Genomic DNA, 26,061 nt, shown 5'->3' with positions numbered 1-26,061 from the left:
GGACAGGTCACTAGTCCATCACAGGACAAACAAGCATATGTACTCACTCATAGCAAAATAAAAATTAGAAAGACCAATTAATTGTTTCCATTAATTAAAAATAAAGTCATGTTTTTGAATGCTTTGGGTACATTGGTGTGGGCGCCAAAGTACCCAAAGAGAACCCATGCATGCACAGACACTATTTAAGTTTAATCAAATTAGATATCATGGACTTTCACAGAAAGTCAGAAACTCAGTTGGATTTTTAAAAAGTTTTTTACTTAAAACTGTGCGTTTCACAGAGTAAACATCCTCCTCAAAATCAACACTGGCACAGCTGGTTAACATGGTTGGCAGAGGGGAAAATTCTGAAATGGTTGCTTTACAATAAAAGACACATTAACCACAAAGGTTGTGGCTAGAAATATGACACTGATACAACACAGCAGAGATTAGCATTATTCCTGGTAACTGTAGTTCTTTTGAAGAGATTAATCCTACTTGTGCGGAAGCAGAGAAACCCAACCAAAGGTAATCTGAAGGGTTTTGCACATTAGAGGACAAATAAAGACATTCATAGCCTTAAAAAAAACTAAGCTGTCAGATTGTTTTCTAACCATCTTTCAGACATAAACAAAAAAAAAAAAAAACACAAACATATTCAGACCTCACAGTATATAGACACAAAACACTGACCCTTTCCTTTCAACGATGCCACATTCAAACTGAAGTACATTCCTTGTGCATGTAGCTTGGCTTTGTTTTCTTCCTATCCTATCCCTACTGTCCACTGGCAAACTCCCCTTTCTGTGCCGGGCGGATGGAGGTGAACACGTGTGGAGGATAGTGACGGAGGTTCACACAGGCTGCCGGTGCTCCACGAGTGAGAGAGGAGACTGGACTGGGCACGATGGGCCAGAGAAGAAAGCGGCTGGCGCCGGCTGTCGGCCACAGAGAAGCAGGGAGCTGATCGGATGGAGCGCATCGCTACATCTACGTCATCAAGTGTGAGAAAAAAATAAAATAAAAACAGCCATTATACATCAACAATGAGCAATACATGTTTCCTATTGATCAGTTGAACCTACCCCCGTATGAATTATCAGGAGGCGTCAGTAGGCTCTTTGCTTGCTTGTTTCCTGCTTGTGCGGCTCGCTTGTAAAACTCCACTGCCATCTTTAAATTCTGCTGCACCTCGATGCCGCTTTCGTAGCACTGACCCAACAAGAACAGAGCCGAGTTGTCCTGAGCACAAAAACAATCAGACCAGAAATGAACAAACAGGTTTCATGAATTACTTGCATTGCAGCTACAATTTTAAATGGACCAACACTGAAATTCTGCAAGAGTAATAATAAGTAAAAGACAGTAAAAGTATACAAACAAAACTGAAACAGAAAGTTGTACAAAATCCTAATGAAGTAACATATGTCTGTAGTAAACTTTTCTAATGCACCAGGACGGGGAGGGCAATGTCCCAGTAAAAGCGACTGACAAACAACTACAGTGGAATTATCTAGAAGGGGACTCACTCCACTCTCTGCTGCCATCTTCAGGTACTGAATGGACTTGCGCACATTTTTGGCAGGATGCTGAGAGTAAAAAGAGGCCAGGCAGATCTGGGCCTAAACAACAGAAAAGGTAAAAAAAAGTTGTGTTAAGGAGTTCTTGTCTTATTATGTTTATAGAATAATTAAGTCCAGACAAGCTGCCATAATAAAAAATATTTTTATTCTGTGATCCCAACATTTTTCTTAATTATTCAACTTCATAAGCATAATATGCTTAATTGCGGTGTTTATAATTCTCTTAGTAAAGTTAGATAACTAAAGATTTTTAAACAATAAAAATATTCTTGAAATTTGGGCTTTTATGAATGTTTTGAAGTTAATTATTTTTATTTTTCACAACAGAAAAAGAAAAATCATCCAACCTGCCACAATGGTGTGACTGGCCACACATTAAATCAACATAAAATAAAATGAATCAGTTGTCTTAGTCATATTATCTACTGCTGTGCTGCTCTGAAAATGGCATAATTTTAATGAAAAAGTTCAGTAAATCTAAAAGACAAGAGACTAAAGTAGGTTATTCATTAATTACGTAACATTATTTCAATACTGTAGCTGCAAAGATTATCACATAGAGAGTTTGAACTTTTAAAGAATCCCTGACTTGATTTGTACCTTTGTGAGCCCAGCTGTAGCTGCTTCTTCCAGTAACTTAATGGCTGTGTTCACCTCCTCTGTACTCTGATGCCCCCTGTTGGCCAGCAGCAGCTTTGCATAACGATACTGAGCTTGTTTATGGCCACTGATGGCCGCAAGCTTGTAGTAGTGAAGAGCCTTACAGAGAAAAGACAAACACTTAAAATATTAAAATCAGGTTCAAAGTGAATAATTTAATATGAAAATAAATACATTAATACACAGACATAGGTTCAGATGAAATGTAATTAAATTAAATATGACCTACGTTGGGATAAGTGTCAACTGTAACTAAAAAGAGAAACTCAGGGCTTGAAAAATGGGGGGGGGTGTTAACACCAAAACAGGTGCACAGGCGTAAGTAACCTTATTGAATATTTTTTAAACAAAACAGTTTTTAAGGAACAGAGGAATGAATGAGCATTAACATCTTTCACATTAATAAAACAAATTCAACTAATGTGATGTATAGCAGAGATAAAAACTAATATTTTACTCAGTTTCAGAATGTGCTTCAGCTCTGACTGGACTCTATAATATAGATAACATGTACATTGACTTTGTAATAAATAAGTTTAGGATTTGACACACAACATCCGGTATATTTATATTTTAAGAACTGCATTTCTGGTTTTTCTTATGGTCATCTATGATATAGGCCTGATTTAACTGATATTATAAGAATTGTTGTTGTTTTGGTTTTTTTTTGCTCATTTTATTGTGTCAATACTTAGCAAGTATCATAAAAATGAACAATGGTCTCACCTTCTCCTTGTCCTTGCTGACTCCTCTTCCCTTCTCATAGCACACCCCCGTGTTAAACTGCGCCTTGTTGTAGCCATGCTGAGCTGAAGCTAGAAAGCAGCAGAAAGCTTCCTCATAGTTTTCTCTCTTGGCACTTTCTAGACCTGTTGCATCCACAGAGAAAGAGAAACAAATGGACAAAGGTTTCTACACATGAAGGTCTGGGTGATATTCTGAGCTGAATTTCTCAATTAAATCTTTACCAATGATGTTCAGGATTACGGGCACGCTGGTGTCTCCCACACTTCTGAGGTTGTGCGCTGCTTCTGTCAGCCTATCGTTATCTGACACTTCCTAAAAACACAGACAAAGATAAAGATACAACAATAAAAATAAGATTTCAACTCGATTGGGTCTGGTAATGAATACTTGAAAAAGACGATCTTTCCAAAGTTTCACCTTGTCTTTGTTATCTGTGCGTTTTTGGTTGATCTCAGTCTGCAGGGGAGAACTCAAATGTGGTTCCTCTGTGTGTGTCAGAGGCATAAAATGTGTCAAACTCCATCCTCATCAAATTTCGTACAAAAACATCAAGAGTGGCATCATTCCACAGAATCTGACATTAAAGCACAGAACAAACCAGGCGTCAGTGGATCCTTGCCCAAGAGCTCCTCCTGGTGGTCGGAGAGGGAACTGTCAGTAGTCCCACTGCTGTTGCTGCTTTGAGATGGGGACTGATCTTGATTCTGTCCCTCTGGCACAGCCTGGAGACACAAGACATTTCTTCCTCTGGGCAGGACGTCACGTCTTGATACTGCTGACAACAAACAACACTTCTGCGTTGGAATACTGACCACACGAGGGTATAGGAAAAAGGGGTTATGGGATGGAGACTGTTAAACATCTCATGAATTTTGGCAGTGATTTTAATGTAATAATATCAGAGTTTAGTTGGTGTGGGTGTACTACTACAATGGTGCCAGAAAGACTCACAAATTTCCAGCAGGACGCGGTATCCGCATTTCTGCAGGGACGGGGGAGCTGTCAGCGTTCCAGCGCTGGGACTGGGCTCGCTGCCTGAAGAAAACCTGGAGTGGATCCTTCTGCAGATCTGCATAAACAGCACTGCCACCGCTCCCTGTGGAGAAACCCACTGTCACGAGAACATCTCCACTGTCTCTGTGCTAGGAAACCCTGAAAGTATTCCAGAAGTGGTCAGCATTGTGGCACTAAGCTCAGGGGCTTTCACTTCCTGGTTTTACGTTATTTAGTGCGATTAAAATTAGTCCTCTGGTTGCTGATTTCTGTCAAACAGAAAGCCAGACTTTCAGTGTGTACACTTTTTACGTCTTTCTGATAAACTACCACAAGCCAATTACTACAAACTCGATATTGGAACATATATTTTTTAAACACAAACATATCCTTGGGTAATTATTGATATCTAGAGATATCAATCTTTGATTAAGACCTACCCATCCCACAGCATCCAGGGCTGTGTAATTTCGAAGTTCAGCATGAAACTGAAATGTCTTTTCTTTCTTCCTCTTCTTCCCATCATCCTCCTGGGATCTGCATATTAACAGAAGAAAAAAAAAAGATACATCTCTTTTTTTTCCATCTCACAGTACACAATGTCGGGAATTTTCAGTTGGAGCTGGCTCGGTTTATTTCTGCTTCCCGTTAACGCTGCTTATACTAAAACACACACGCCGATGATGCTGGCTGATGCAAGCAGCTGAAAATGAGTCTGCATCGATGCAACAGGTTCAAACAGTGGCTAAAGGAGGCTGTATCTGAGGTTTAAATTCATCCAAATCTCATGAATTAAATAACTGTACCAACAGCTTTGGAGAAAAAAAAAATAGAAATGTTTAAACTGCAGAGTTATTATTTTAAAACCAATAATCTTGTTGTAAAAGCATGGACGAAGTGAAAAACTGAAACAGAAGCAATGAAGGGGAAGGCACCTGTTGTCGAAGGAGTGTCGAGAAGTAGAGAGAGCAGCTGAGCCACTGATGACCTCGTCCTCCACATGGTGGTTCTGGGGGAGTCGTAAGGTACCACTGCCATGGCAACGATGGAGTGCTGCATGGTGGCAGAGTGGTGAAAAAAAACAAAAAAAACAGCAAGTTACTCAGTTAAACTCAAATATCCAAGTTTTCATTTTATAGATAAACAGCTTATTAAATCCCCAGAGCTACAACATGCACTTTGTAGTCCTAAATAATAAAACTACAAACATGGCTCTGGAAGCCATTAAAGCTACAATTATGTAACTTTTACAAAAATATGTATTTCTGTGAAAAGATCGATCTCCTCCTCCTCCTCCTTCCTGAGCTGCCATTGCTATGTGCAGAAATGTACCATTCACGGTAAAAGTTGCAGAGCCAGGAGGAGTGCGAAAAATACTTAGACTGCTAAAATCCTGACAGGATCATCATACACTGGCAAAATATTCCTTAAAACATAAATTAGGATTTGTAAAACCCTAATCATGTCTGTGAAAGTAAAACAGAAACATTTACAACACATTTCAGCACATGAATCACTTTAAATCCTGTTCAGCCACTACAAAATCTAAACTTGTCTGAATTGATTTTTTTTCTACTCTAAATATAGGCTTAAGACCAATTTTGTGAAAATGTTTTTTTTTTTTTTTTTTCTTGTAATTCAATAGGATTTTTCGGCTTTTAGACAAAACTTGCTATCCATAGCTGGTTGTTATGCTTCTTTGAACCATTTGTGGATTTTCCTTAAAATCTACAATATGTGTTTGTTTAATCTGAATGTACTTCTGGTGTTTCTTTGATTTTCTTAAACAGACCTTCAAACCGATGTTCCTCACTCTCTAGTGCTTACCCTGCTCAGTAGTTTTTTATGTTTTTCTTTGATATAAAACACTGTCTTGTTCTTGCTCACACTCCGCCTATTGTACTGGATAGAAATTAGGATGAAATTAGGCTAAGGCAGGAAGGCAGGAAGTTAACTTCACTGAACAAAAATAAACCTTCAAGAGGATAGAAAGCAAGCTATGACTTGCTTTAATGCAAAATAGTGCACGTCAACGTTAAAAATGCTACATAGAAAGCATAATTAGTACGAGTTTACCTGTAACTAGTTAGCAATAAAAACGGCACAAGATAAAAGTGTAAAATAAAAACTTTCACTTCTAAAGGATCAATGACATTTCTCTCACCTCTTCCGACTAAACCTTGAACTCTCCACATCCCGGTTCGTCCTTTGGTGCAGCTTTAACTACTGGCTTATTACGGAAAATACATGTTTAATGATAAAGAATCGCTTCCGAAGCGCTATAAACAGGCAGCAGTCGCTGTTTATCCCTCTTTGTTTGGTGGCAAATAAAAAAAAATAATAAAAAGCTGTCACGAGATGTGTCGGAAGTCAAGAAAACCGGAAGTAGGGCAGGTGACGCAACCGTGAAAGTTTGAGAAAGTGGTGCAATGCAGAATCATTGCACCACCTATTGGTAAATCGGGGAATTTCAGCGGGAAGGAAAGCTCATGAGAATGCAAAAAACCCCCCCCCCCAAAAAAAAAAAAAAAATCTGACTTTCTTTACACGGTGCAATTTAGTGAGCAAAATTAGTTACACCGTGTTATCAAAAGCAAACAAGAAAACTTGGCAAGAGAAGTGCTAAGAAAGGCGCAATATCCCTGAAAATCCCGTTGTACAGCAAATTAACAACATCTGAAAGACATATTTCTTAAAATTGAAAATAAATAAATAAACAAATAAACAAATAAATAAATAAATAAATAAATAAATAAATAAAAGCCCTGACACAACACTTCAGATTATTCCTCATTCTGTTGATTCATCTGCGATTTGAAAAAGTCTCTGTGACGCTAAACCTCTTTGGAAATCACCTCTTTTGTAATATTTTTGCTGAAATGAAGAACTGTTTTAAATTTCTCCCTATTTCTTCATTTGTTTTACTTATGAGGACCAGACAAATATAAAAAATGACTTGCAGAATGAATCTAATTTTTGGTAAGCATTTTCAATATGTTGTCTTCAAGCTCTATAAATAAACAAATTGCAATGCAAACTGCATTGCAAAACCCACAAAAGTTAATAAGTAGCATGTTTATTCATAGTTTTCACAAAAACTACAGAAAACTGTCAACTTACAAACACAACTCAAGCAATGTTTTAAATTATAGCCTTACTCCAACCCTAACAACCTATGTAGCTGTAAAAAAATATGTGATAACTACATAAAAGTTATTAGTTATGTCATAATGTTTTTTTAATGCACATTTTTTTGTAATATTTTTAACCAAAATTAGAAAACAGTCCTAAAGTAGGTCTTTTGAGATGAAATTAAGGACATCTTAGTCTGGAGAGATCTTTTTTATGGTATGTAAATGTGCATATGTGATGTAACCACCGCTATTTGAGTTCAGTCAAAAAAAAAAAAAGGCCAAAATATTAAGAAAATCTTCATTTCTATCTTATTCTTTTGAAGAATTTAGTTAGAATATTTATTTTTGTTGTATATGGATATTTGCAGCCCCAAATCTCCATTCCAAACTCACATGCATATGGGAATGAGCATTTTGATTCCCCCCCCCCCTTATTTTTATAATGTTCCATCATTATTGGTAAAAATAGTAAGACCAGTCATCACTATCTCTAACAGTCTGATTAGGAATAAACCCCCATTGGCTTTGTAAGTCTTAAACTTTTCTTCTGAATCTGCTGACTCACAGACCCTCAGGACGCAATGATGCTTATTTCTGAAGATTTTCTCTGCAGATAAAAAAGGTCGATAAAGTGGGGAATAATTAGAAACCTTCTGATTCATTTCTGGATTGAGGCTCACCAGTTGTTTTTCTTTGCCCATCCGGGTGATTAAAAACGTGACGCAGTCTCCAACATCTTACTGGAACCACAGCGTCTTCCAGTCAAGAGGGGCCTGGACAAAACAGGACGGCACAAAGGATGAGATATGCACTTGTGATGTCAGGTCCAACTTGGAGTGACTCACTCCTTGCCCTGTTGCCATGGTGACACAATCATCAGGTCTTTCACTTCCTCCTCGGGCGAATCACCTGCAGTAGAATGTAATGTTAGCAGGGTCTCTGCACAGCCAGAAACTGTTTACTGGTCTGCCTGAGGCTATATTTGTCAAAGCAATATGGAAAACATCGGCCTGAGCTGAAAAGGGACTCCCACCAGAGCTGACTAATTGAGCAGTTTGTTTTTGCTCCTACTTCATGTTGTGTTTGACATTTTTACAAATGTAAAGCAGCAAAGGGACTCAAGAAGCACTGAGCTATTTCTGAAATCTTGTTTTGCTTTTATGCATTCCCAGTTCATCAGCACACTCCTGACTTTGAACTCTCCTACTTTTTTTTTCATCAAAGAAGCAACTTCACAAACAGTATAGTAGAGAGCCACAACTTTTTCTCTGACATATTTGAAAGATGCTGCAGGTGGAAATGCAAATGTCCCTAGTATTCCCTCCTGAATTGTTGCAGAATAATTTCACAGTTACAAGCAGGTATAAACGCAAATATTTTAAAATAAATGCTGTAAATTCACTGGTAGCCTATTGCAGCTAAAGTTTCATGTCATGTTTTTGCTGCTGAGCTCCTGACTGTAGGCTGCACCCTGTTCATTAGATTCATCCATAGCATGTGTTTATTCATCTAGAGCAGGGGTGTCAAACTCAGTTTCACCCAGGGCCACTTCAGCATATTGGCCACCCTCAAGGGGCCACATTGACGGTACAAATCAGGAGTGCATCCCTGCTCAAACTCATGCTCTTTCCACTGTTCCTGGTAGATGATCCAAAATTTGTTAGAGACTAATGTCAACGATTGGCATGGAACAATGTCAAATACTTATACCTCAGATCCTCTCAGAGAGCACAGTAACTTGGTGAACAATCTGTCAAACTTATACTTGTGCCTAATTTCACATTACAGTCCATAAACTAAGCCTGGGATCAAACATTTTTTATTGAAGATGTCATTAGCAGAGACAAATGGTTCTACAGAGACTTGGCTAAATGGCTAAAAAATAAAATCAATACTTACAAATAAAAAATGGTTAGGAAGCGCATTACAAACCTTTGGTTGAAATGGCGCGTTAAATTCAAGTCTCCATTACAGACGGGAGAAAACTAAAGAGAATGCAACTTTGTGTTAATCCATTTGAGGAGCCAGCAGTTTATCTTGAGGAAATAAATGACAATGCAAAAGTTAGTTAGACTGTAACATGCGCAGTCCGCTGCTCAACCACTGCGGACGCGGCTCTGCAGTGGCGAGAAGCCGTAATGTTGGCTGGTAACAATTGGAATGCATTGTGGGAGATGTAGTTTGTATGTAGTCGATTCGTGCTCAAAACCTATTTTCAATCATTGGCCTATAAAATGCTGGGGGGGGGGGCTACATAAAATGACATGGCGGGCCACATGTGGCCCACGGGCCTTGAGTTTGACACATGTGATCTAGAGACTAATTGTGCCCAATATCTATTGCATTTGTCAATTGCATCACATTCAGTCAAATGTGATTGATCTGTATCAACTTCTTAATTTTAATGATTAACAAAGTAACTGCAGCTACCAACACTTGAGTGAAGCAAATTAATTACTCTTCATTTTATTTCAAAACTTCAGACTGAAGGAAAGTGATTACAAATACTTGATATATGTTAAAAATATTCATATTATTAAATAACTTACAGATACGCACTGCTTTGTGTTGGCTTCTAACATAAAATTCTCACAAAATAAAAAGTCAATACTTGAAAAACAAGGAGTTGAATTTGGGAGAACTCAGCTTAAGGATGAGTAGTTACTGAACAGTGCCGTTATGCTTTGCTTACCTGAATGTAGTGGCAGCCTTTACAGTGGCTGTAGTATTAATAGCCCTTTTACTTTTCACATTCTGTCATATGCAGCAAATAATGCCACACACGTTCTGGGTAGTGTTTCTACTGGTGTGGTATATCTGAAAATTTTCACTGACCTTTTCAAAATTCTTCCAGTGGAGTCAGATTTGATGGAGAGAGCGTCTGTGAAAATCTACTGTTAAATCTTGACATTTTCCCTAAGTTTCGTTGCAGTGCTTTTTTTTTTTTCTTGGTTATATGAAGTTATTTGGATGAAGTTATTTAGAGAACTTCATCACATCCCTTTGCAATTAAGTGCTATTTATTGTAACATGACCAAGAAGTACCCTTTAAATCGACTTAAAGGGTACTGTGTAGGTGAATTTCAGTACCCTTTAAACCCATTTAAAGGGTACTGTGTAGGTGAATTTCAGGGTTCCTTGTGCAGTACACCGCTTTGCTTCTCTTCTCTCAGACCTCTGACTTATGCAGTTCTCTATTTAGAAGGGGGGGAAATGCAGACAACAGCAGAGGGCCAGTGGTTAGCCGGATGAATGTTTTGCTAGCTGTGTGTACTGCTGTGAAGATGATTTTCATCAAGTGTGTGATTGGCTCTGCGAGCTAGCGCGTCAGTATACATTCAGATCCTCTGTAGGACTGAACTTTGGGCTACTTTGGATTTATCAAGAACTGAATGATTCCAGATTTGTCGATTTCAGAAGAGCTGTTGCTCAAGTAGTTGAAGTAAGTTATTTAAAGCATATTTGAAGTTAAAGCCATGGCAACAGATTATCCAGAGTCTTAAATAGGCTGAAAGGGGTGAGAAAGAACTTCAATTTTCCTACCAAATTTAGGGAAAGGAGGCGGGTGGTCAAAGAAAAGACGGTGGGAGGAGGGTTGATTCTGGCCTCTGTCCCCCTTTTTCTCTCACTTGGGCTGTCTCCTTGGTCACACACATGCACAAACACTGACAAGGGCTAAGTCCTGCTGTGACTGCCACCAACATCATGGAGAAAAGCTCCCCTGTTTCTTTGGACATCACAGGGCCTCAGCAGCCCAAACTGGAAACTAGCTTAGAACTGGACTCAACTAGTGAGACTGACCCCAGAGAGCAAAAGGACGATGAGGAAGAGGAGAAAGAAGTACAAAGCTTCACTGGAGAGGATGCAAAAAGGCAAAGCTTGGATCCAGAGTGGGTGGAGGAGAGGTTCAGGATTGACAGGAAGAAGCTGGAAACCATGCTGTATGGTGAGTGAGATAGCTTTCTTGGTTCTCTCATAATCTGCACATCTTCATGTTCTGCCTTAGAAGGAACAGATTGTTCCCTTTGATGCCTATCACAGTCCTCCTCTGCGTTGGCACTTGTTATCTACCTGAACCAGCGTCACCGCCTCCAGCTGCTTGTTGTTGCCATCAGTAACTGCCACGCATTAAACTCCTGTTGCTGTAGCTTTGTGATTTATGACCTGCGTTGGCTTACGCATTCAGAAGCCCCTTCTCGCTTTTTATCCTCTCTGCCTGAGAAGCGGAGGTAACTGCTCCTGTTAGTTATCGCCTCTTGGCAGGTTCATGACAAATGCCTCCCTCATGTCACTGGGGAAACTCTTTGACTCGCTCACAGCAGCCAGAGATTATGTTTGCTCATGATGGTGCGACTCTTAAAACAATTCGACTCCAATGGCTGTAGCTTGTTTATAACGCGTTTGCAGCTTGGATGGTGTGTGTCCGTTTGAGCCCTGGCCTGGCTATAAGGCATGTTTCTCATGCTTTTCTGTCACATTGCAATTCACCTTGAATTATATAGCGTCTTCTTTCCACAGTCATTTTTTGCTTCCTAAAACTGGGGGGTGTTTACATCAGGACATGCCACTAATGTGATTTGCTGTCTAAAACCTGATTTATAGTTGTCTTCCTGATGTGCAACTTTCTTGCTCCACCTCACTCTGTTCTCGTCCCATTCCTCAGCTCTGGCCTGCGTAACCCATAGCGATGACAAGGCGAGGGAGGGGGACTGTTTCTAAAGCTCCCCTTGAATCCTGTAAATGTCACCTAGGAGCTATGGCCTTTTAAACTTGGATATATTTCCAGCAACCTCTTGTTTCACTTGCTTGGCAAAGTTTCAACAATGTTGACTTTGTACGCGTGTTATGTTCTAAAAAGTTACTCTGTGAACAGGACAGCAAAACATGGCAACACAAAGCAGTCATGTCCTCACTTTGCTCAGTTTCAGAAGAGACTGCAATTAAAATTGTAAGTGTTTTCATTCATTCAATTTTGGAACTCATATAATGTAACTTTATTGCAGACAGAGTAATATATGTATGTTTAAACTGTCAATTTGAATGGTTTGCAGATACATAAAACACCAAAATCAGTTCCTCAAAAAATAAATAAATAAATAAATAAATAAATATATATATATATATATATATATATATATATATATATATATATATATATATATATATATATATATATATATATATATATATATATATATATATATATATATATATATATATATATATATATATATATATATATATATATATATATATATATATATATATTGAAACCATGTTATGCTATGCACTATCACTGGACATACTGCTTACTTGACTTATGTTTAGCAGGCAGTTATAAACACCCTGTACAATGAGAGGAAGCTACAAAAACAAGCTGGTATCCAAGTTCATTACTGGAAAGTTAAGTGGAAGGAAGAGTGTGGTAGAATAAAAGGTGAAGGACTTTAAAGCAAAAAAAAAAAAAACTCAAGATATTCTCTGCTCTGAATTATTGAAAGAAATAATTTAACAAGTATTTACCAACACTCATCTGCATGCTGTGATGTTAGGTTTGCCTTTCTGACTGAAAACACACGGAAAAGTCATCAAATTTAAATCCTTCTTAATAAATAAAGCCGTTGACAAATCACTCCAAATCTTCTCATAAACACCGACAAGCTTTTACTGCAAATGTCAAATGGTATTGAAATGGTTTATATTTGATGAGGTCTAATTATTTGAGGTTAGAAGGCCTCCTTACAATCACCCTAATCATCACTCCTCCACAGACTCAAGCCAGGACTCTGGCTTAGCCACTCCACAATTTTTAATATTGTTTCCAGATAGCAATAACAAAAACTGCCAGGGGTATGAAAAATGGTAGTTAGAGTTCAGCACAAACAACACAAAAAACTCATACCCTGATCAGCAGGCATCTTGGAGCGCCTTGCCCCAGGACACATCAACATGCGGCGGGGAAGAAGCTGCAATAGAACCCCCAAGTTTCCAATTCCAGGATAAGTACTCTTCCCACTGAGTCACAGCAACTCAAAGTCTGGAGGCAAAATACGCTGTACCATAAAGAAGCTACATTTCTTTTAAATTTTATTTTTCATTGCATTCACTCAATAATGAATTGAATGAATTTATTATCCCCTCAATTTTGGAAAGTATTTCTTAAAGAAATCCTACAAACTAAAATGCTATGTTGTGTCTTTTGCAGCTCCGGAACAAGGAGGAGAGACAGGAGAAAAGTTTTTCGAGCGAGTGAGTCAGTCTTCTCTGGAAGCTCTTTTATTACTGAACCCATAAAAACACTCACCTGCTCACAGATCACTGAAAATATCTAGTTTCAATATTTGCCCCAAACTCTGCATCCACTCTTTATGCTTTTTAATAGAGGCGATAATTGCACCCTTTCAAATGCAAATGTGCCTTTGTGTTCTCGGAACGGAGCAGTCTTCTGTCTGCGTGACCGTGTGTAGGTGTGTTCCCTCGTTACGCATACAATGAGAGTGTCTGCTTTGCTTCTCGTGTAATCTCTCACAGGTAATGAGAGAAACTAGCACTCAGGTGAAATGGCCATCCAAACTAAAGATTGGAGCCAAGTCAAAGAAAGGTGCCAAAGTCTTTATGCTCTATTCAAACAAGAGATTTCTTTTTCCTGTCACGCTCTTTGCTCCTCCACTCTAATCACTGCTGCACTGTTTTACTGCATTACGTGCAAATTTGTGAGAACAGTTTGTGATTCCCAACCAGACCCCCACGTGAAGGTGGAAGGGAAGAGAACCGACGTTACGGAAGCCAAGAAGAAGATACTGGAAGTGCTGGAAACCAAGGTAACAGCTGTCAACAATGATCTGATCAACGCAGAGATGAGGCACAACATTATGACCACTTGCCTTATAGTGCTGTTTTGCAGCAAAACAGACAGCCATCACTCTTCAGAGGATAGGCTTAACTAAATCTCTGAAGGCGTGCTGTGGTGATTAATAGTGAAATATATCAGATTGATTCAACATAGTACTGTCATCTGTTATAGCACTAATATGCTCCACATTTAGGTAAGTGGTCCGTATCAAAATAAAATCTGCCTGGATAGAGTGACCCAAGTTTTCAATGCCCAAAGCATCACAATGAATTCTTCCCATATTCCCTCTTGGTGCCACGGGTTCCCCAGGTAAAAGAGATACATGCACCCAGTCATCCATGAGATGTAAAAGAAAATTTGATTCATTAGACTTGGCAGCCTTGCTTTATTGCTCCTTGATTTAGTTTTATTGCTCATTTGCTAATTTTGGGATCACAGCACAGCCTCCCAGACTGATCTGCAGCCATGCAATAAACTGTGGTGCATTGTGCATTTTGACACCTTTCAATCAGAAGGACCATTAACTTCTTCAGTCATTTTAGCCACGGTAGCTTGTCTGTTGGATCAGACCAAATGGTTTTATGCGCTTGATGCCTAATTTATCCCACTCTAGCAGGTGTCACGAGAAAGAGATAATCAGTGATATTTACTTAAATCATCGGTGATCATGACGTTATGCGAGAATGGTGGCAAATGCATTAAAGTTTCTTTGTTTCAAAAGTGAAATTTCCTAACTTTCTGCTTCAAAGTGAGTATGCAGTCCCTGGATTGTGTGAATAACAGGTGAACAAGGTGACTCTGAAGATGGACGTGGCGTTCACAGAGCATTCCCATGTCATTGGGAAAGGAGGTGGGAACATAAAGAGGGTGATGGAAGTCACATGCTGTCACATCCACTTCCCCGACTCCAATCGTCACAACGCTGCAGGAGAGAAGAGCAATCAGGTTTGAAAGACAGCATCTACTGTCCTGTTCAATAAGTCGGAGTATAACTGGAACGCTCATTTATTTCAGTCGACTCACTAAGTACATTATACAGATTAAGTACACATGGACTGATGCTTTCAAACCTTTGCATATTTTAGTTGTGATGTTTTTATGCTTAACATGTTTAATATTACTTTATTATTTTATATACATTATTCATTAATTAACTTTTTTAAATACAAATATGCAGGCTTAATGAAAAGCATGTTGATTAAGGGTTGAAATTTTCTAAAGCTACTTTTATTCTGACAAAAGACCCATCAGATCAAATAGTTTTACTGATTTATTGACAGCGCTAAGACCCTCCCCTTGGCTCTGATTGGTAGTTTCTGACCGAGCGTGTATGACTACAGATGACAGAAGAAAAACAGGGAGGAGGCAGAAGAGCCTGATTTTTTTTTCACAGATTGTCAGTCACAACATAGCAATATTTTTAGAATATAGTTAAATACTGCTGCTTTAACTATATTAAAGCAGCAGTTCAATTCAGACGAATTTTTTCGTCTGAATTGAACTGAATTTAGTTTCGTCTGCTGGTTTTATTTTTTCCAGGTTTCTATCGCTGGCCCCATAGAAGGGGTAGAGGCAGCCAGGAGGAGGATAAGAGTGAGTAGTCAATCTGAGCTGGGACTTTATCTCAGCACTCACTTCTTCCCTGCTGTCAGATGCGTGGATCAATACTGGGATCAATGGGATGACAAGAACAAATAATTCTGCCTATTTGTCAAAATGTCAACCTTTTCTGCAGTCCGTCTTGAGTTTACACCCATCTTTTCTTTGACTTCATCACACTGTAGGACCTTCAGCCTCTCTCTCTGACCTTTGACCTGCCAGTCAGCCTGGTACCCCAGGCTCTGCCAGATGCAGGCTCCCCACTCATCCAACAGGTGGCGCAGACTTTGGGGGTCAGTGTGGGTTTCAGGGCTGTGCTGCCACTGCCTCAAGCCCAGACAGCCTTTTACGGAAGCTCCTGCACGGTTTGGGGACTGCAAGGCAACGCAGCTGCTGTCAAGGTTACTTTCACCTAGACCGCTCAAATATTTTACAAATCTTGTGTCTGTCCATATTGTAATTTTGGCGTACATGTATTGTCGCCTGACAGAAGGCGACGTGCATCCTGATGGAGCTCCTGCTTGGGTCAGAGGCCTCAGGGGGGATCGTGAGCAGCCAGCTGGATGTCACTGCTCAGCAGCATCTCTTCCTGCTGGGACAAAATGGTGCAAACTTTCTAAGTGTTATGCACAAGACCCAGACCCAGATCATCCTACCAGACCTTAGTGCCCCTCAGAGTCCCCCCTCATTGCTCATTCAGGGCAGCCCTGACGGAGTGTGTCTCGCTCGGCAACAGCTCATGGTACACACGCTTTTTGTTGTTTCGGTCGCACGTTGCTTCTGATACTGCCACCAGAAAAGTCGCAGCTGTTTTTGTGTTTCGCTTTTTTTCTATCTGTTACATGCGCACTCATGAAGGATTGCCTGCCAGTGTGTTTGATGTTTGACATTCGGGAAGATGGGGAGGGAGGCCCTTCCAAAGTGGCTCAGATGATGCAAAACCTCGGAGTCTTCATTAGCGTCAAGCCCAAAGCGAAACAGACAGGCAAGGTGAGTGACATCCAAATAAATATGACACCATTACAAATAATAAAATGAAATAATTCAGTTTTTATTTTCTTAGCTCTCAGCTCCATCTGTTTAAATCTTAATTCAGTCTAGGACAAGACTGTTATACTGTGCTCATTTCAAAGAGATATTTATTTGAAATTTATTTCTTTATTTTTTTTATTTTTTGAAAAATCCCATCTGTTTAAATTCAGGTGTAAATTAATTCACCGCATTAAATCCATCTGCTGCAGCGGGCAGAATACTGATGAGGGAAAAATCTGTGTTGATGTATATTTATCAGTCGGTGGTGGTGAAGGGTCTGGAAAGGAACATCTCCTGCATTTATGAAGCCCGCCGTCTGCTCCTAGGACTCGATTCCTCTGAGACTGCGAAGATAACTACAGTGAACCCTGACCTCATGTCACCTGGTGGCAGACTGGCAAACTACTGGCTCGACATGTTGCTGCAGCAGCTTGCTCTCTCTGAACAGGGTATGTTTATGTGAATATGAGTGGATGTCCAGCCATCTGAACTTAGCTTCAGCTGTAAATGATTATAACTTCAGAAACCAGTGGGTTACTCACAGGCACAAAACAGGAAAAAAAAAAAAAAAAGTGGTGCCTTGAAGAAGTTTCTTATTGCTTATTTGCGTCCCATTTTACTATTGGCTTGTAAAAAGCAGTGGAAGAAAATATTGAAGTTCACCACAGGTGATTAATAATACTGATTCCAAAATTTAAATTGGAGCTTCAGATTAGCTCTAATTTATAGGGCAGTTTTGCAATTTTTAAGGAATTTTGACGGCATTTTGGTCATTTGGTGTTTCTGGTTGTGGGTGAGTTGGTGGGAGGTTACAAACTGGCTTTGCCAGGTCATCGTTCATGCAAAAACCACCACTGTTCAATCAAATAAGGTCTGCTGCAGAGCTAACTTATGTGACAGAAACAAAATAAAACAACATAAGGAATAAGACACAGATTTAATAAAGAACTGGGACAACCAGTGAAAATGTGAATGACATAGCTGTGTTATCTTGAACCATGACTTCAAAAACTTGGGTGAAAATGTTGAACAGTATGGATGCATAAATGGATACTGCGATTTGACTACTGTGGACTAATTACAATAACTAAGTTTGATTTAATGACTAAATGAATCTCATTCGGAGAGAAAACATTCTTTCCCAGGAAGTCCGAGGCTGAGTTAATTGAAGTTTTGCACCTGCAAACGTGTCCATCTAGAACAGAAATCCCTCACTAAGGAGTTCTGTGTGCACTGGCACAGCTTGGCCACTCTGAAATAATGCACTATGCATGTTTCTCACCTTCCTGATCAGGCTCTGCACCTGTTCAAACCACAGAGGTGCTGACTGGAACGAAATCCCACCTGTCAGCACCACCAGGCCTCACTTCTCCAACAGACGAGGGCAGGACAGGGCCGAAGGGAACAGAGAGTCGGCAACTGGAAAAGGTGAGTCGCTATTTGTGTTAAAAAAAGACTTCAAGGGTGAAAACTGACCGAAAGGTCTCTACAGAATAAAAAACATATTCTTAACCTTTCCTGTAGATCCTTGAAAGTGAGAATCAGTCTGACCAATCCGAGGAGGAGAGCATTGAGGTTGTGAGGATGTCACCATCTGAGGTGCGCAAAGCAGGAAACAACAACAACATCAGCAGGGTGGGTGTGAATGGTAGGAGGGGGAGTCTCCAAGGTCCAGAAATCAGCAAAACACACAGCCAGGGCAGACGGCACTCCACAGGGCAGGCGCTGACATACAGGTGAGCCCTCAGCAGCAGCACACCAGCATCTGTTTCATTTATCCTCAGTGTTTTCATAACCAAGATTTAAAAAGTGGAAATCTAATTAGTATTTTAAAAAAAGTCATAAATGATAGATTATCTGGTCAACCTTGTGAAAATCAAGATGTTGTTTCCAGATGGACGATGACTCATCACTGAAAGGTTTTATTTTACCAAGTGCAGCATGATTAGCATAGGCACACATATTGTAGGTCTGCTTTTCTTCAGCACAGGGGGGATCTGAATGTTTTGGATGGTAGATGGAGGAAAATACAGAACAGTACAGGTGGGAGAGATTTACTTTATAGCTGGACCTTGACATCCATCTAGATGATTTGTGAAGGTCATCTAGTTTGCCTTCACTAGATTTCCTTTAGGGATTCCAGAGTGAAGGTTGGAAAAAAAAACAGCCCAACACTTGAAATTTTTATTTGCAAAAAACAAAACAAAAAACAAACAAACAAAAAAAAAAAAAAAAAAAAAAAAAACTTGTATCATCTTCCTTCCACTTCACAACTTTGTATTGGTCAATCACAAAGAGTCCCAGTCAGATCCTTTCAGGTTCCACTTGAACCTCTTGACAAAGCAGTATGTATGAATGTGCAATACACACAAATGATCAACCATCAGATGTTCCATGAATTTTCACTCATGTCTGTGCATATGTGTGTGTGTGTGTGTGTGTGTGTGTCCTGAACGTGTCAGGTTGGTGAACGCAGAGACAGAGCGAGGGTGGAGTGAGCGAAGGAACAGCCTGAGGAGAGATGCTCCTCGGGCTCAAAATGTTCACGCTGACTCATCTAAGGCTGGGGTGAGGAAAAGCAGAAACTGCAGCCTTTTTTCAACACCAACAACTCATGAGTAACACTCTGTGGACCAACAATCAAATCCCCCTTAGCCCTGTGGCACAGAAGATGAAAGAGAAGAGACTTCTTATGCCTACAGACGTTGATGAGATAAACTGAAAAAAGCAGGAACACGCTGCTATGCCGTTTGTTGGTCTTCACATTCTTGATCAGCTTGGAATTTGATTTGAGAATTGATTTTCGTGTTTGTTTCCTTCCACTCCTGTTTGTAATCTCTCTCAAATGTTACAGTGCAGTAAGCTAACAAGTGTACCGCCACAGCAGCAGGAAGTTTCATGCCAGTGCTTATTTCTCCAGCAAATTAGGTTCCTGCTGTCTATCCTCAGCAAGCAAAGAGGAAAAAACAATTTCATGGATTATTTACCTATTTTATTTGCCGTTTGTGCTTTGTAGGATTATGACTATGAGAAGAAGAAACTGATGGCAACAAGAGGTTTGTGCTTTCAAACTATTTTTACTTTGATTTTGCAGAAATATTTTTGCAGCTAGACAGTTTTAATATTTGGCGTACAGTTAAAAAGATTGTGCCGGCGACATATAAGTGAGAAGGAACTTTTGAGATCTAAAAATAAGGCAAAATTATTTGGAAATTCAGCAGTTCATATTAGCGATGAGCACAATTAGCGTAGAATGTTTTGCAGTTTGATGGAAGAGTTACGATTAAAAGATATCAACAGCAGAAGACTTGTCCATCCAGCCATATGTGAGCCAGAAAACGGTACCACACACTATGAATGAACACATAAACAAGGCCTCAATGAGTAAGCTAATGCTAGCTCCAAGTCATTAAATGTATTTGGATCTTGTGTTCCCCAAGACAAAAATGCCAAAAACAATGGCAAACTGTTTATGTGTTAAAACTATTCAAAACATTCAGTATGATAAATGTCCTCAATGAGCTAAAAGCTAGCACACAGTAGCAGAAAACACCATACTGCTATCAAAACAATGGCTAAGACATCATCACAACACTCAATAAATTTATGTCTAAAATAAAATGTGTTATTTGTAGCTCACCACCTAGCTGTGTCTGTCATTTCCATAGACAGAATTGGCCTCTCAATCAGATTAAAGTCTTTCAAGAAATTCGTTTTGGTACTGGCTAGTTGCTGAAACACTCATCCATGAAAGGGCTTCGTGCAAACAAAGAGGGCTTTTCCATCTAATGTGGGTACAACTCTAAGAAAAATAAAATTTAACCAGGCACTTTGAAGAGGTTCTGAGGTTGGGGAGCACTAAATTACACTTGTCTGCACTCCTGAGACTCCAAGTGCACAACAAAATATATTTAACGGCTAAATGTGTGGATTTTGTGATATGCCCTCTATAATATAAACTTGTTTCATCGTATGGTTTGATCCACAAATATTGTTCTGTGCATTGTTTTGAATTATATATTATGATTAGGGAAGAAAACAGTATTTATTTAGTTCATTTCAGAACGTAATGGAAGTAACATACTGATATTCTAAGCGGAGGGAGTGATTTCATAGAGGAAGCTCATTTCAGAGTTGCTTACTGCCAGGACAACTGATATAGAGGACCTGTTTATAGGCTGCACAGTGCCAGAGTTATAATAGAGAGGTATTGGCACTCCTGCTTAATTCACACGAGCTGGATACACAACACAGACACCACACACATGGACTCAATCATGCTAGCATATACACACATCCATATATACCAGTAAGGAGATGCATTGCCCCATCCGTCATGCTGAAGGAGAGATCCAGACGCGATCTGCAGCCAAATGGTACCAATTCCCTCTGTGTTGTTTTATGGGAATATGAATTAGCAGTTTGAATGGGCCATCTGCCTCACAGTCATTAGGAACATCCATGCTGGTGTATGAATGGGGCATTTAGTCACACTGATGCGCGTGTGCACATACAAATACTGTTCCAACGGTTATAATCATGTTCATCTTTCACTTTGTGTGAAGTGATGATGCAATTTCTGAACCAGATTCACATGTGGAAGAAACCCACTGTTTGTCACAGGCAATTTTGGCAGAAACTAAAAGGGCTGAATTTAGTTAATTTTGAAAAGAATATATTTTTTCATAGTAAATATGTATATTTATAATATTAATTAGTATTATTTCTCTACAGCAGCAGTTTTCTTCAAATGTTGCATTCAATTCTCCTATTAACATTGCAATATTTTAAATTCATCATACGATAAGCTACATCTGGAGACAAGCAGTAAATTAGCATAGGTCTGCTTTGTTTCGTCTTTGACTTAGTGGCCTTAATTTTCCTTCCTGCATTTTGTGTTGTGTTGGGTTAACAGCCATGCAGAGGAAACCTGTGGTCACAGAGGTTCGGACACCCACAGACACCTGGAGTGGGCTCGGATTTTCCAAGTCTATGCCAGCTGAAGCTATCAAGGACCTCCGTAGCATCAGCCGACGCAGCTACAAATCTTACCTGAGTCCTAACACCAATCAACAGCAGGTGCAAAAAGAGATAGAAGCTAACTTTATATGAATGCAAATATATCATTAAAAAGATATACTGGCAAATGCTTATATTTGTGGTAATGCTGGTCAATAATGGATCTTAATTTTAGACCTTATCAACCAAGTTCCCACAAGTCCGTATCATAATACTACTATAAGATCTGTAAGGCTGTATCATAATTCTTCCAGAGAAGGACTAATGAATGGCAAATCCATATCTTAATACAGGCACTACAGCAAAAACAAAACATAAAAATATCACCAAATGTTGTATGTACAGTAGTCATGACAGTTTAGCTCATCATTCAGCTTTTCTACTCTGAAAGAGCAGTATGTTATGCTTCACACTAACTGGCTGCTTTCTTAGTGCCTGTATGTTAATTTCCATCCATATAGTCCATGCAAAAATACAAATCCAGCATGAAAAGCATTTTTTTTATGGCTGTTTAATAAAAAGTGAAGTTTATATCACTTAAAGTTAAGTAACACAGATAAAACCAGCTTGGTGTACTATCAGGAAATGTTGCTGATTTAGTTACTGTTTTTTGCCTGTGCGGTAACACTTTATTTGAAGGGGCGGGGGGGATGAATAAGGCTGTCATGACACTTTCATAAACATGACATAACACCTGTCATGAACATGAATAAGTCTTCATGAATGAAGAAATCATTACTGATATAAATTTGTTATAAAAGTATTACTGATTGCACTTTAAAAAATAGGTAACTTTATGTTATTAAAGGTAAAGTTTAAACAGTAATGATTTATTGGTTAATGTCAAGTTGTCATAACAAAGACATTTTGAATAATGTCAACTTTGTATTAAACGTGTCATAATTTACCGAATGACGCTTTATGACAAGTCATAAATATTCATGAAGGCTTATTGATGTTCCTGACATGTGTTATGTCATGTTTATGAAAGTGTCATGACAGTCTTATTCACCCCCCTTCAAGTAAAGTGTTACCGCCTGTGCTCCAGAGGTAGTTTTCTTTGCTAGTTTCACTCCACTGCAGCCTCCATTGTTGCCATCGCCCTGTAACAGTGTGAAGCATTTATCTCTCAGCGTGAGTAAGCTCTGCCAGTTTGGATGCTCAATTACGTGGAATCTGATATCATCACAGCCAGCTCAGCATTTTATTTCCAACCTGTTTACCTGACTTGTTTTACCTAATCTTCCTGGGATTGTTTTACGTTACAGATGCCAGCTCTTTATGGGCGCCCAGTTTCTAGCAAGGAGGAGGCATCCTTACTTGAAATAATAACAATGAAGCCTACATACATTTCTAAACTACTAATGAGGACTTTACATATGCTCCTTATGGAAACCAACCAATTGAAATGATCTGTACCAGTTATTTTATATCCCACCAGAATTACTAAGGAACATTAAACATTAGTTGGCACTTATTTCTATATGTGAATCAAATGTGTGCAATAAATCTGTTTTTAAAGTTAATCATAGTTGTATGTTATTTTTTTAAATAAAGCAAGAAAAAAAATAAACAGGATTATACAATTTTTCAAAATTATTAAAACATTGGATTGGATGCAGCCTTTTGATTGAGTTGAACATTAAACTTGTTCGGTAACATTTTCTGTGACAGGCCAGCCAATGAGAGCTGACTGCTTTTAAACTGGATCCGTTGCCATTTTTGAAAATTCTGTCTGGTTTGTGAAAATTCACCACCATTTGATCTGTAAATTGAAAACAAAAAGGGCAGAAACAGGAGGCACGTCCCGTTAATGTCAATGTTTCTTTTCATAGTCTTGGGCTACCGAGAAGGGGAAAATGTGCCTTGGTAGCGACTCTGAGAACTGGAGGGACAGACGCGGATCCGCGTCCCAGATCGTCTCCTCGTCTTCCCCCTCTTCCTCGTCTCCATCCTCCCCCTCCACGCCTCCACCTGGCTTCCCTTCCTTTTCTGTGTTTTCATCCTCACTCAACAGATGCAGAAGTGACAAGTCATGTAAGTTACACTTGCTTTTAAAGTTCAGGCAAATTCTGCTGGCTCTTAAACTCCACTTTTGACATCTAGGCGAAAACTCTGCTGGCGGATGTTTCTTCGAAGGCGCATACTCTGCGAGGAGGGAGTCAACCTGCAGTCAGCGAAGCCCCTCCCCCCTCGTGACGGATGACTTACCTGAGCTGCTCAGTGAACTTGGGCTAATCAAATACATCGACCTGTTTGAACAACAGGAGGTAAGGCACATGCAGAGAGTTACAACGAGAATCGTATTTCACACTGAGCTCATTAGCACTTACAACACAGCTCGCTGGTCGAGAGGTTCTGCAGAGAGTGACACAGACGCGCACACTCATTATTGACCTCTGGCCTAAACCTTATGAATTTTCAACGACCATCATGATCTAAGCTTCTGTTATTCACACAGATTGACTACCAGACATTTCTCACGCTGTCTGATGAGGACCTGAAAGAAATAGGGATCTCCACTTTTGGAGCCAGACGTAAGATGATGTTAGCTATCTCAGGTAGGGAACTGCTGGAGCTGGCAGTTAACAGATGCTTCTCTTTGGTTCATTTTTGAGAAAGTTTTGTTTCCTCTCCCAGATCTGAACAAGAGCAAAACGAGTCTGTCGGACGCACAACCAGTGAAGCCCGGCTACCTGGAAGGCGGCGCGAGTGGTAGACTTCCACGCATCTTGGATCTGGATGTTGCAGTTCACAGTAACCGCTGGTGAGAGGAAGCGCCGAGTGGATCTGAGCTTTTAAATACATCGCAATGTAGCCAGAGGAAAAAATGTCCTCACTGCTGTTCATTTACAAGAAACTGAGAAGCGAGACACACCCTGTACACATTTACATCCAGTGTAAACATATGTCAAGAACAATATTCCAAAGCTTCAAAAACAGGGACTTCACAAAAGCCTTTTGTATGTTTGGGGTGTTATTTTTACCCATTTTTTGTGTGCGGCTGCAAATTGATATTTCCAAAAGGAAATTATGTTAGTGATTAGGAAAATCCTTGAGTTAAAGCCTATGAGTCAATGCAATGCATGTTTTACTGAAGCATATCCATACAAAAAAACTATTGCATATTAAAGGCAAAGTTTAGCTTCATTTATTTGTTTGGCATTCATGTTAAATAATGAGCGTTTTGAGGGGGCTTAGAAGTGAAAGCATGCCACTAGAGGGCAGTGGTGTCCCGCTGTCTTAATGTTTGTGCTGTATGAAAAATTATGGATTTGTTTTTTCACATTGGTATCAGCTTTACAATCCCAGGTGGATAAGGTGTTAATTTTAAAATGTACTTCGGCAACAATGAGAACAAAAACAGGCGGGAAAAAAAACAAACAAAAAAAATCTGAAACCTCAGTTACTCCAAGTTCAGCTGATTTAATTTTAATTTATCATTAGTTATTTATCAACATACTACTGGACCCACGTTTGCTCTTATAAAACTTGTGTAATTTGCAAATTTTATTACTTTTTCTTGGATTTTTATGGACCCTCTGCTTGCAGGCACAAGGAGGTCTTGGCCTGCTCGGATGCTTCACAGGCTGGCTGGTTCAGTGGCAGCCAAGCATGAAACACAGAGAGAGAGAGAGTGACAGGAAGTGTTGGGCTGTGACAGATTAGGTAGAGATGATCCCTACTTATTACAATGTCTCTGCCAATTACATAGGCAGGCTTTAAAGCACCGATCCACAAATCTGGTCCTTGGGCTCTAGAGAACTGCTGGATTTTTATCCTGCCGGATAGTTAATTGCGTTCCCCTGAGGTCACAGGTCTAAATCAGTCTGTGATCGCACAGCTAGAATGAAAACTACCAAGGGGAAAAAAATGAGCAGTGCTTTGAACCCCAACAAGTGAGCCACTTGGACATTTCACTTGAGAAGTGGCAATCTGGGAACGTGACAAGGCTGCATGGTGGAAATGCAAAGCATCGCCCCTGAGCAGAAGAGTCGCAGCTTCTCTTCGGTTTTACTCGGGTCAGGTTTGTTACTCAAAAAAAAGGAACATATTTCATGTTTTTTTTAGGTTATGTGATCTTTCCAGACATTTTTTTTCCCTTTGGTAGGAGAAGGTTACATAACATAAATTTTCACACAGCCTAAATGTGCCATAACTTTCACACATTTTTGTCTACATAAAGTTTTCTTAAAGGGTCTAAAAGTTTGAAACACACTGAACTATTATTTTACACACAACAATGTGTTCTGCATAATATATAAAAAAAGAATATTATAAATGATACGTCTAATAAAGATGTAGATGCTCATTTGGGTGAAACAATAAAGGATAGATTCCCAAAGGACCCAAATGTAGGACAACTTTGGGTGAGATTCATTAAACTGAAAAGAGTGGACTTCTCCTTAGCTACCAAAACGGTATTATCTATTCAAAACACTTTCTCTCACCAGGT

At 39.4% G+C, this 26,061-nt stretch overlaps 2 protein-coding genes across 3 annotated transcripts; one reads left to right on the top strand and one right to left on the bottom strand.

Moving 5' to 3' along the window:
- Positions 1 to 239: 239 nt before the first annotated feature.
- dele1 (DAP3 binding cell death enhancer 1) lies at positions 240 to 6,882 on the bottom strand. Of its 2 annotated transcripts, none has more exons than XM_088009605.1 (12): positions 6,133 to 6,882; positions 4,904 to 5,021; positions 4,409 to 4,505; positions 3,927 to 4,071; positions 3,574 to 3,750; positions 3,393 to 3,460; positions 3,197 to 3,287; positions 2,955 to 3,097; positions 2,169 to 2,327; positions 1,515 to 1,607; positions 1,071 to 1,227; positions 240 to 975 (listed from the first exon to the last, which is right to left on the bottom strand). In XM_088009605.1, the coding sequence occupies exons 1-12, from the start codon at positions 6,161 to 6,163 to the stop codon at positions 752 to 754; spliced, it is 1,503 nt and encodes a 500-aa protein (XP_087865731.1). In that variant the 5' UTR covers positions 6,164 to 6,882; the 3' UTR covers positions 240 to 751. The 2 variants fall into 2 exon arrangements, with proteins under 2 accessions (XP_087865731.1, XP_087865732.1); XM_088009606.1 differs by having other exon boundaries at positions 3,574 to 3,747; positions 6,133 to 6,881.
- A 3,910-nt stretch (positions 6,883 to 10,792) lies between these two features.
- Positions 10,793 to 25,133, top strand: bicc2 (bicaudal C homolog 2). Its single transcript, XM_088009246.1, has 19 exons — positions 10,793 to 11,048; positions 13,308 to 13,351; positions 13,634 to 13,703; positions 13,844 to 13,923; positions 14,739 to 14,900; positions 15,495 to 15,548; positions 15,740 to 15,955; positions 16,045 to 16,296; positions 16,413 to 16,544; positions 16,846 to 17,035; positions 17,881 to 18,014; positions 18,111 to 18,322; positions 19,049 to 19,154; positions 19,603 to 19,642; positions 21,502 to 21,665; positions 23,441 to 23,642; positions 23,712 to 23,875; positions 24,067 to 24,166; positions 24,246 to 25,133. The coding sequence occupies exons 1-19, from the start codon at positions 10,808 to 10,810 to the stop codon at positions 24,374 to 24,376; spliced, it is 2,694 nt and encodes an 897-aa protein (XP_087865372.1). The 5' UTR covers positions 10,793 to 10,807; the 3' UTR covers positions 24,377 to 25,133.
- Positions 25,134 to 26,061: the final 928 nt, after the last annotated feature.

The sequence above is a fragment of the Poecilia mexicana genome, unplaced genomic scaffold (assembly GCF_051168715.1).
Source record: "Poecilia mexicana isolate PSO_F unplaced genomic scaffold, ASM5116871v1 scaffold_10, whole genome shotgun sequence".
Classification (NCBI taxonomy): Eukaryota; Metazoa; Chordata; class Actinopteri; order Cyprinodontiformes; family Poeciliidae; genus Poecilia; species Poecilia mexicana.
This window is presented reverse-complemented; position numbering and strand designations above follow the sequence as displayed.

What these genes read in the sequence shown, in the direction of transcription:
- dele1 (XM_088009605.1), bottom strand. Translation starts at nt 6,163, where the DNA reads ATGTGGAGAGTTCAAGGTTTAGTCGGAAGAG. An exon ending in TCAAGGTTTAGTCGGAAGAG is followed by an intron (nt 5,022 to 6,132) that starts GTGAGAGAAATG and finishes GCCACCATGCAG; the next exon opens with CACTCCATCGTTGCCATGGC. An exon ending in CGTAATCCTGAACATCATTG is followed by an intron (nt 3,098 to 3,196) that starts GTAAAGATTTAA and finishes TGGATGCAACAG; the next exon opens with GTCTAGAAAGTGCCAAGAGA.
- bicc2 (XM_088009246.1), top strand. Translation starts at nt 10,808, where the DNA reads ATGGAGAAAAGCTCCCCTGTTTCTTTGGACATCACAGGGCCTCAGCAG. An exon ending in AAGCGAAACAGACAGGCAAG is followed by an intron (nt 16,545 to 16,845) that starts GTGAGTGACATC and finishes TATATTTATCAG; the next exon opens with TCGGTGGTGGTGAAGGGTCT. An exon ending in CTGACTCATCTAAGGCTGGG is followed by an intron (nt 19,155 to 19,602) that starts GTGAGGAAAAGC and finishes TGTGCTTTGTAG; the next exon opens with GATTATGACTATGAGAAGAA.